Raw genomic sequence first — 10,268 nt, forward strand, 5'->3', positions numbered from 1 at the left:
TCCTACAGACCTGAGAGCTTGCTCCAGGATTTGGAGCACCAGGCAAGATACAGGGCAAGCAGAAGGGAGGTCCTGCAGTGCAGAAGGAGTTTATGGCCGCCTTGCTGAACGTGAATTTTTGTAGGCTTCTGAGAACAGCAATGCAAAATGCTACCCCCCCATTCCAGGCACTACCGCATTCTCTGCTTATGAAGCAGAACTGTTTTCGGGATGGTCATGCTTCAGTGTGGATTACAAACAGCAGGAAAGCTGTCCTCTGGTTCTGCACGGGCTGCAGGAAGGGAGGGAAAGTACTTCCCATACAACCACATCCCCCTAGCAACAGTCCTGAAGTCCAACTGTGTGACCATATAAAATGAACAAGGCACCGTCACGTCCAGGGCCTTCGTGCGTGCCAGCCAGCTAACACCACTGCAGGCAAACAGCAGGATGGCTTCTTCAAGAGACCTGAAGGAACTGCACCATCCCCTGCCACTAACACGGGCTTTCTGCAGCTCCCTTTGGACCAGGAGCTGCACCTCTCTCCTGCCTGCAGTGCCACGGCCCCACCGGCTGGCTGCTGGCTCCAGGAAGGCTCAGGGCTGAGTGACGGGCGACTCCCATGCTCGCAAAGTGCCCCGACAGGAAGATGCGGCTGTCCTGCAGGGGCACGCCGAGCCTCCGCAGAGCAAACACTGCAGCAAGCCCGAGCTGAGCTGACGTTAACCACGGAAACCAAAAGGCAGGATCACTGTCATGAGAGGAGAGAGGCAAAGCGGCAGGTTCAACAAGTCACAAAGCTTCGAGGCGAGACCGGAGACGTGCGCCACAGCAAATTAAAGACTCTTGCTGTGGGGACACTGAGGAGCAGTCGCTTCTTACAGCGCTGTCTGGGGGCAATGCTGTGTCACCCGTGCTGCTGGTGACAGCACACAGACCCGGCTGGCCAGCTCTCAGGGAAGCCCCAGGGCCTCTGGGCACGCAGCGCAAGGCTGGCTCCTGCTGCACAGCCCAGCAAGGATGAGAGAGTGGAGAAAAAAGCAGCAGAATCCTGAAGAGTCGGGACTTGCTGCCATGCACCCCTTTGCTAACAGAGGGCTAAGACCTGGGAGCTTCTTTGAACTGAAGCATCCCTCTGCAAGTGGCAATGCATTACGTTAACGCTGTCAGGAGAAGTGGCTTCAAAATCCTGAGAACAATGATCCAAGTACTCAAGATCCAATTTGAGTTTCTGTATTTATTCCTCACCTCCTTTGCGTATCACAGCCATTTTACTAAGGGTGCATTTAAGGTTTGTCTCCCCATTACCTCAGGGTCAGTCACACGCACTGCAGCGAAATCCCCGCACCCCGTAACGCTGCCGTGCACGAGCCTACACGAAACGCAGGAGCAGTGCTGTGGGTCGAGGCAGGCAGCAAGGCAGGCTACAAGGACAGGCTTCTCCACAGACCTGGCACCGTGCCGAATGCTGCTGCTGGCATCGTGCTCGCTGAGCCAGCCTCGCTCACCGAGACGCTCAAGTACCAGCGGAGCCACGCAGACTGAAGCTGGATTTTAGAGCCAGTGAGTGCAGTTGTGAACAGCGTGGGTGTGTTTGGGATTTGCCATCACGAAACTTAATCTGATATCCCGCAGGAGATTTTTTTTTTTTTTTTTATATACAACTGTGGGAATTAGAGGCCCAACCCCCACTTGGTTTCCTATGGCAGATGCACAAGCTGGTCTTCGCCAGTCTTCTTGCACATTCATTTATTTCATACTTTATTTACCAGATTAGGAAAGCATGTAACACCATCACAGCACAAAGGTTCTATATCAAGGAATTTAAAGAAAAAAGTGAGTTTTCATTCAAATAAAAATTATCTTAATTTATTATGAAAAAAAAATCCAGTTCCCAGAAGCCAGGTAACACGGGCTTCAATCTGCAATATTTCTAAGACAAAGAAAGCAGAGTATGTCTGAGCAGGCTGGCTACCACCGCCAGCTGAATTAAGCATACACGTATGTGTCAAACACAAAAAAGCCTCCAAAGAGAAAGTTACTGAACTGCCCAGCTGTGCGTGCAGGGTTATCACAAAGCACAGACCCAGCAACAAACCACAGGCTTTAAGCCACTGAGCGGCCCCATCTGGGCTCAGCCTCGCACCGCCTCACGCCTGGGGCAGCAGCCCCCGAGCTGCGGGCATGGAGCTGCCGGGAGGCCCAGCTGCTCCTGGACACGGGGATGCTTCACGAAACAGGAGCTCTGATGGCTTGAAATGCAGCATCTTTCACTGCCCACAACTGAAGCGTGCTGCCTGGCTGATGGCTAGCATGCCAGCTGAGCTGACCTAATTCCTCCTGTTACTCTGATGCTAGGAGACAAGCCGGGTGTTCTCGCAGCCAGGCTGAACGTTGTTGCCTTCAGCAGCCAGTGATGCAGGATTTGATTCATTTCTCTCAATCCCCCACCTTGAAACAGCCTCAGACACCAAAGCCAAGGCAGCTTTGAGATCCTCACTTTGCGTGCGGAGAGCATCCTTCCACATTTACAGTGGTATTTAAGGCCTCACATCATAACACAGGAGGCATCCTGGTTAAAACACCTCTTTGCTATACTCTAAGCACGAAGAGGCTCTAAAGCTATCTGTTGGCAAAGATTTTTATTGGATTCTGCTGTGGACATTTATTTCTCAGTTTCTCAGGAAGGAGCCATAACATCTGGCAAAGATAATTAAGACGGCTTCTCTTAAGTAAAGCAGATTTAACTGCTCTACACCTGAGAAACGCTGCTGCCCTGGAAGACCACACCACTGATACCTCTTTTCCATCAGGTTTGCCATTTCGTTGTGCTACACGAACACAAGTTAAAGCAATAAAAAAAAAAATCCCCCAATAATGACAAACCCACATGCAAAAGTTTTGAAACAAACCCACACAAACCCACCCTTGTACTCCTGACTGGGCAGATCAAAGACCACCAGCTCTGCTGACCACCCCGGGCTCAGCTTTTCACTCCCTGCTGTCTCATGCTGAAGGCTGTCTGTCTACCTAGCAGCTTGCCCAAACCAAGGGAGGCATCCAGCTCAAACTCCTGCTTTCAGCACTGCCCTTACCCTTGCCGTTTGCTAGTCTGACCGTTGTGCAAAGGCTTTTTGGTTGGTATCGACACGTGGGACGGCATGGGGTACAGAAAAGAGAGGAAAAAGGAAGACACATGAGAGTGAATTAATTACCCTTAATTCTCTATACCCTCTCAAGCATTGAGCTGAGCCTTTGCAACACACTTTGATTGCAATTTCCTATTTTAGGGTTGAGTCCAATCCCATCTCAAAACTAACAGAGTTTTGGTCTGGACCTACAAAAATTTGGAAGAAATTCGAGCAATGGTTCTCTGTCTGAATTCAGCCCCAGTCAGCCATTGCTCGGGGGCATTTTTCCCCTGCCAACACAATTAGCAAGCCCCTCTTCCCATCTGCCTTCCAAAGCTCTACCTCCCTGCTTCATCCCCTTGAAGCAACTGCATTCAGTCACCACAAGGACTCGAGCAGTGGAAATTTTCATGATGGAAACACAGATGAAGGCCAAAGAGCAGCAGCATGAACAGCACCTCAGCCGCCACCAGAGCCCTGCTGTCCAAGCAAGCACACCTGCCTACCAGTTTCCAATTACTCCTGGGAGCATTCCTTCATCTGCCATTATAGGCTGAGTAACGCTACCTTCCAGGGCAGCTTCAGAGGCCATTAACCTTCCACATCGCTGGCTCTTCCATGACATCGCCACCACGTGAGAAGGACACAGGTATGTGCTTTACATACAGGATGAGCAAACCAGGGATGACCATTTCAGAAATGCAACAAGGCCACTCCCTCTAAAAAAAGCTCGGTGACTCCTCTAAGGTCTATATTTAGTGGTCAACATTTGCTAGACGTTTGTCACCTGCGCAGTGGAGTACCCAGCTAACGAAGCCAAGATCAGATAGAAATGTAAGACGATAAAATATAGTATAAAATACTCTCCTTGCCATAAATGTAGCTACTTCAATTCATTTAACTCTCAGGCCTCACCCTACAAGCTTTCCGGCAGAGAACAGATGGATTTTCCATCCTCTCCCCCTTCTAGCTCTAAATTAGGCCAGCCCAGCCTCCAGTAACAGCGACAGCCTCCAGCAGATGCGAGGATGCTGACAGAGCAGGACAGCAGGCTCCCCATTCTCAGCCACAGCACAAACAGGAGGAGGATTGCCGGATTGCCTGGCAGTGCTCAGAGGAGCCTGCACCTCACACCCACTCAGGAGGCAGCTTGCCAGCCTCACTCAGGGATGGAATTAAAACAGGATTTAACCAGGCAGTCTGCGTGACCTCAGGAGCGTGATCTCCCAGGCACAGAGTGCCTCCTGAATCATCCCAAGTGTCCCCATGGAGCCCCGTGTCCCCTGCGACACAGCACCTGAACGGCAGTGCCCGAGGAGGAGGAGATCCTGCGTTAGGTGGCACGAGCAGTGGCAGGAGGGAGGTGACGCTGCAGCAGCACTGATTCATCCCCCCGCCAGATTAGCAAAACGCCGCAGCAGAAGTGAGCGGTGCTGGAGGGCACAGAGGACGCTGCTGCTCACGGAGCTGTGCCAGGGGACACGAGATGGGGACTGGCAGCTAAAAGCTCTGTGTCAGAGCAGGATGGTGCAGGGAACACAACAGCACGTGGCAGCCCAAACAGCCAGGATCCTACTGATCACCGGGACTTTTATAGAAAGCAGCAACAGAATGAGCCTGTTGGTACCTGGCCCCAAGGACGAGCCCAGGGCACCTGATCCTTCAGCCCAAGAACCTCTGTCCTGCCACCTTAATCCTTGGGTACGAGGAAAACTGCACTGCAAGGACTCCCTGGTCTCTGTCCACTCTTTGGGAGCTCGAGGTGATACAGTCACCCCAGCAGACATGTTTTTGGTGAGACTTCACTGCACGAGTGATTTAAGCATTCCTCTGAGCTCATTCCCAGCTGATGAGTACAGCCAGCCAGCTCGACATTAAATTATGGAAAGCAGACCCTCGGGTAACCAGGGCTGAAATAGAAACTCAGCAGTTCCGTGCCCTACCTGGTGTTAACGACTGCATTTCTACTTCCCACCCATGGGGGGGGGGGGGGGGGAAAAACAACAACCAACAATACCCACAAAAACAGCCCGGCCATGACTGCTTTAGGAAGCTCAGATCACAACACACAACTAGCGAAGATGTGCTGGTAAAGCAATCCTTCTGCCCAGTTCGTGCAAGAAAACATTTTTTAAAAAAATAAATACCTAAAGCATGATTTATGTCCACAAGTAGAGGATTTTCTGCAGGCCTTGAGCAGCTGGGCTAGGGTTGCTTTGCTCTGCAGTACTGGAGTAAACCTGCCCCAGCACCAACACAGTTACACGTGAGATCTTTACTTGGCACCTATTTAACCGAGCTTCCTGGTGAAAGAACAGCACGGGGGGAGGAATCTTTCAGTGTCAGCATGCATGAAGAGCTGAGCTGGTTTTGAAATCCATGTTCTAAGAAACCTTTCCCAAACTAAATCCTCATACAATGGAAGTGAACATTTCCTTGTTGTCGCTGATTTCCACCTCAGAAACAAGATCTCATTCAGCTGTCTTCAAAAACAGTAAAAAGCCTCCTGGTCTCCAGATGTCTCTCTGGACTCTTGCACTCCTCTGGACCTCTGCAGCCTGGAAACCCCAACTCTAGCTCCCCTGCAAGCCAGGAGTTGTTCAGTAGCAACTAGCACACCCTGCACATGGAAGGCTTTTACTCTATGCCAAACAACTCCTGTGCCCAGGAAAGATCTGCAGCACAACTCCGTACAGACACTAAATGTGTAGTACTTTTAGGAAAGCAATAACACGTGATTTATCCTCCCCTTGAGCAGGGGTTGTCTCATTAGGCTCCTAGACTATTCACAATATCTCTCATTAATATATGAGCACATAATAATGGGAATATGCATATTTCATTTTGTGAGCCATTCTCATTTAATGATGCTGCTCTTAGGACTCTGGTGAGGGGATCTATAAAAGTCCAGACACCACACTTCTCTGCATTAAACATTCACCAGGATCATTTATTCCTGGTAAGTGTCTTATTTTGTCACTGTATATGAGACAGTATCACAAAGACCTATGAAACAATAAGGAACACAGCAATTTTCTACAAATTGAAGGATAAAATACATGTGCAAGGGTGCGAGCTGCTGTCAGTACTAGGTATCAGCTCTGCAAGTGCCTGTCTGGGGCAAATCTGGCATCACATCAAAAATCTTGATGTACAGGGTCCGGTTAGCATTAGCTTATAACTAGGAAAATGGGAACGAGAGCGTTGCTGGGTGTAATCGCTCGCTTACAGCCTCTGTGGTTTTGGCAACCATTTCCTTGTGTGTAAGGACGATGCAAGTAAAAGTTCAAGTCACTGCTGAGAGGAGGTGCAGAGGAAAGAAAGACAAAATGCAACATTGAGATTCACAGGAGCTATTTTTTCCTTTTTGCTCTCTGATGTTGTAACAGCAGAATAAACCTCTTCACTTTCAGAAAGCCTAGAAGGTAAGGGTTCCCACGCCACTTTGAAGGGTAAACATATATACATCTATGAACGAAGCAACTCATCTACTTTTTTTTTTTTTACTCTTCTTCTGAAATGAGTCTTTTCCACAAAGTAAGGAAAGGATGGCAGAAGGCAGACTTCCGCAGACCTGCACTGCTACCTCTGCAGATAGTTTGTTTACTTGTACAAACACCAGGCACCACACACACAACCTCTGCAGGTGCCTGATTACAGGCCAGCTTACACCAGAGGGGATTCCACACCCTGGTAGCACCCCTACTCACAGGGTAAGTCACCTCACTTTGTCCAAGAAACCCAATTGCCCAGGTCATACACAGAGCGTCTGACAATGCTGGTAGCTAAATGCGCACCCAGGCATGCCCTGAGCACAGGGCCGGTCCCAAGTTTCTGGTTTGTGGCATCTTACACAGCCTCTTGCAAATACCTCACCAGGCCATGCTGCTATACACAGAAGTTAACTAAAGCTCATTTGCCTTCCCATGAGGAGAAAAATGCATTGCTGCAGTTATGAAATCATTCCTTTTGCAGGAAATATCTTTGAGCTGCTTCCTATCAGGCAGCTACTTGAAGCCAGGAGAGTTTAACACAACACACAGGTTTTGAAAGATGTGCAAGAAGTAAACCCAGCACTGTCACACTTCATACAAATGCACACTGCAGAGGAAGACAGAAGCAGCCACTTGCCCTCTCAATTGAAAAGTTACAGAATAAGCACACTTAGGCATGCAGGGAAGGAAAATTAAAAAACAACAGAGATCCTAAAGCCTGGGGTGGCCTGTGCTCAGAGGGAGCTTCTGCAGCCCTGTGCTTCTCTGCAGCGTGCATCAGGCCAAAGGCAGTCACTGCCCTGTAACTCCGCAAGGCCAGCTCTGCAGGGTGGTTTGGGAGCAGAGAACAGGTGGCCTCACACTCAAAGGGCATTTCCAAGAAGCAATCCTGTTCCCAGCGGCCTCACCTCCCTCCCAGAGAACCTAAAATCTCTCACGTCCACCCGCCTCCAATAAAAACAACGCCAGGCACTCGGTGCTTTCCAGGAACCTGACCCCAGCGGCCCCCTGCAGCACCTGGCCATGACCCTGTCCCCAGGGAGAGGGGCACAGGGGAATGCAGCCCCCCGGGGCCACAGAGCCGGGGCGACACGGGCAGACTACAGCACCCAGCAGGCACCGCGACCAGGCTGCACCGTGCTGCGGGTGACGTGGGGCCGCCCGAACCAATCCATGCAGAAGGAGGAATGTCAACAAACACGGGCCTCGTGACACCAGGGACACGGCAGGCAGCCCCCCAGCACGGGACCCGTGGCTACCCGGGTCTGGCATGGGGTCCTGGGCCCCCAAAACCGACAGCCATCACTTGCCAGTGTGAAGCCTCGGGGTAAACAGCGCTGCCGACAGGCTGCCTCCAGCCCCCGCCTCCACAAACAGAAGGACTCCACTTCATGCTGTTGTATCCTGCAGTGTTTTTCTTAAAAAGCATCACTAATGCTGGAGAAAAAAAAACTCGCAACACCAGGCCACGCAGCAAGTTAACCAGAAACTCAAGGAAAAAAAAAAGAAATGTCACTGGAGAACTTGGGTTTCAGAGTGGATCAGTTTTAGCCCCTTAGATTAGTCCTTCAGAGCTGACTTCGAAGGAAAAAGCAGCTGTGGGAAACCACAATAATCTAAAAACGTCTGCTGCAATTTTTAAACACTTACTGATTGCCACAAGGACAACAGAAAAATGCAAATGAAAATCCTCAGGAACCAAAGGCAATCATATGCTACAAAGTCACGGTCACACTATTTCTACGTTGTCTAGGAAAATTAAGTTTTCTTAGGCATATCCAGACCCATGGGAGAAAAATAAAAGGCGGGTGTGCCCAGAGTAACTCCTGTAATTTTATTTTATTTCTGATGTTTTGAGAACTCAGGAGCTTCCAGCACAAACATATTCACCCCACACTGCATTTGTATCCTGGGAACAGGAGCTCCCACCTCAGCTCCCAGCTGCCTAAGTTTTATTGTCCAGAGCACAATTCATACATGAGCTGCTCAGCCATCTTTGTCTACCTTTCCATAACTTATGAGGAGACTTTTTTCTCAGAAAACATATTTGATAACAAATTGTTAAATTACAAACTGTTAAAAAACAAACAAAAACAAAACTCCAACAATTCCATTCAACCTCTCCCAAATCTAGAAAGCTTTGCCATAAGTGAATGTATTTACCTGGAAGTCATACAAGGCAACGATGTTTTCATGTTTCAATTCCTAGAAAAAGTAGAACAAAGACAGTAAGTTAGGAGCAACAATGGGCATAGACAACAAAGACTGAAGAAAAGGACTCTGTCTGCCTTTACCTTCAGGATTTTAATTTCCTTGCCCAGGAGTGTCTGTGATTTTGCAAGATTCTTCTTGTTAATGCATTTCACAGCTACTTCCAGCTCAGGTTTCTGAAAGTGAAGAAGCGCACATGTAATTCAGAGCTAGATGCCAGTTTCGCCATAAACGTACGCTGGGATAAGCGGCCTCTGAACAGGCTGCAAACACTACAGAAAGAAGCGTCCTGCAGCACCACAAAAGGCCCTGGTGCATATCCCTCACTTGTTCAGACTTGCCCTCTCCTGAGTTATGCTTGCCAGACCGAGGATAAAATCCCAAGGTTTGGGTTGTTCTTATTACTCGATACGCCGGTTATCCTCTTATTTAATCGCTGGAAATAAACACGCCGCGGCTTATCCCAAGCCCTGAGGATGGGAAATCCAGCGCAGGGGGGCTCTCCCCGTAGGGGGGCTCTCCCCGCATGTCCCCGGCTGTCAGGGCCGATGCGGGGGGAGCCCGAGCTCGGCAGAGGCAGCTCCCAGCGGGGGCCCCCCGAGAGCCCCGGCGGCACCGGGCCCGAGTTCAGCCCGGGCGGAGGGGGCGAAAAATAAAAATTAATAAGAAGGAGGAGCAGAAGAGCTCGTTCACCTCTTTGTGCCTGCCTTTGAAGACGACGGCGAAGGCTCCGTGCCCGATCAGGTCCTTCCTGCTGAACTCAAACTTTCCCACCGTCTCCATGGCGCTGCCGGGGCGAACTTCGCGGCTGGGAAGCGGCGGTGGCGGCGATGCGGGAGCTCCCTGGCACAGGCCGGGTGTCCCCGGGCCTGCCCCGCTGCCGAGGGCGGTCAGGAGCTGGGTGCCGGCCGGCGCGGGGCAGCCCCGGTGCTGTCAGCCCCTCGGCAGCTCGGCGTCTGGCTCCTCCGCCCCCCCTCGCCTCCGTCCATGGGCTGCCTCTTCCTGCAGCAGGGCCGGGCTCCGCTCATCCTCGGCGGCAGCGAAGGAGCCGGCTCCTCAGCGGCGGGCCCTCCCCGCGCCCCGCTCGGCACGGACCGGGCGCCGCTCCCCGGGGCGGCCGCTTCGGGCGCCTCTCCCCGTGCCGAGCCCCGGCCCGGCCCGCCCGGCAGGCGCGGCTTGGCTGCGAGTCCCCCTTAAGCCGCGCTCCGCCTCAACGCCGCTGCCACCTTAAGCGCGGAGCCACCTTAAGCGCGGATCCACCCCGAGGGCCGCCCGCGGCCCGCCGCCCCTCCGGGCTCGCCCGCGGGGTCCCCGCCGCCTCCCCGAGCTCCGCCGCCCGCTGCGGGCCCAGACAAAGCCCGGCGGAGCGCGGCGCGGCGCGGCTCGGCCCCACACAGGCCGGCTCCGGCTCCGGCCCCGGCCCCGGCGGCGCAGGCGCAGTGCGCGGCGCTGA

At 51.9% G+C, this 10,268-nt stretch overlaps 1 protein-coding gene across 3 annotated transcripts in view; it reads right to left on the bottom strand.

The window, feature by feature from the left end:
* Positions 1-10,268, bottom strand: part of ULK1 (unc-51 like autophagy activating kinase 1) — a 79,390-nt gene extending 69,122 nt beyond the window's left edge. For 2 of the 3 annotated variants that reach the window (XM_038187281.2, XM_038187282.2), the window contains exons 1-3: positions 9,509-10,268; positions 8,899-8,991; positions 8,768-8,809 (exon numbers count right to left, since the gene is read on the bottom strand). In XM_038187281.2, the coding sequence (XP_038043209.2) occupies positions 8,768-8,809; positions 8,899-8,991; positions 9,509-9,598 (225 nt within the window). In that variant the 5' untranslated portion in view covers positions 9,599-10,268. The remainder of the gene's footprint in view (positions 1-8,767; positions 8,810-8,898; positions 8,992-9,508) is intronic. The other variant, XM_038187279.2, reaches the window with a different exon arrangement.

This window comes from Anas platyrhynchos, chromosome 16, assembly GCF_047663525.1.
Source record: "Anas platyrhynchos isolate ZD024472 breed Pekin duck chromosome 16, IASCAAS_PekinDuck_T2T, whole genome shotgun sequence".
NCBI classification, from domain to species: Eukaryota; Metazoa; Chordata; class Aves; order Anseriformes; family Anatidae; genus Anas; species Anas platyrhynchos.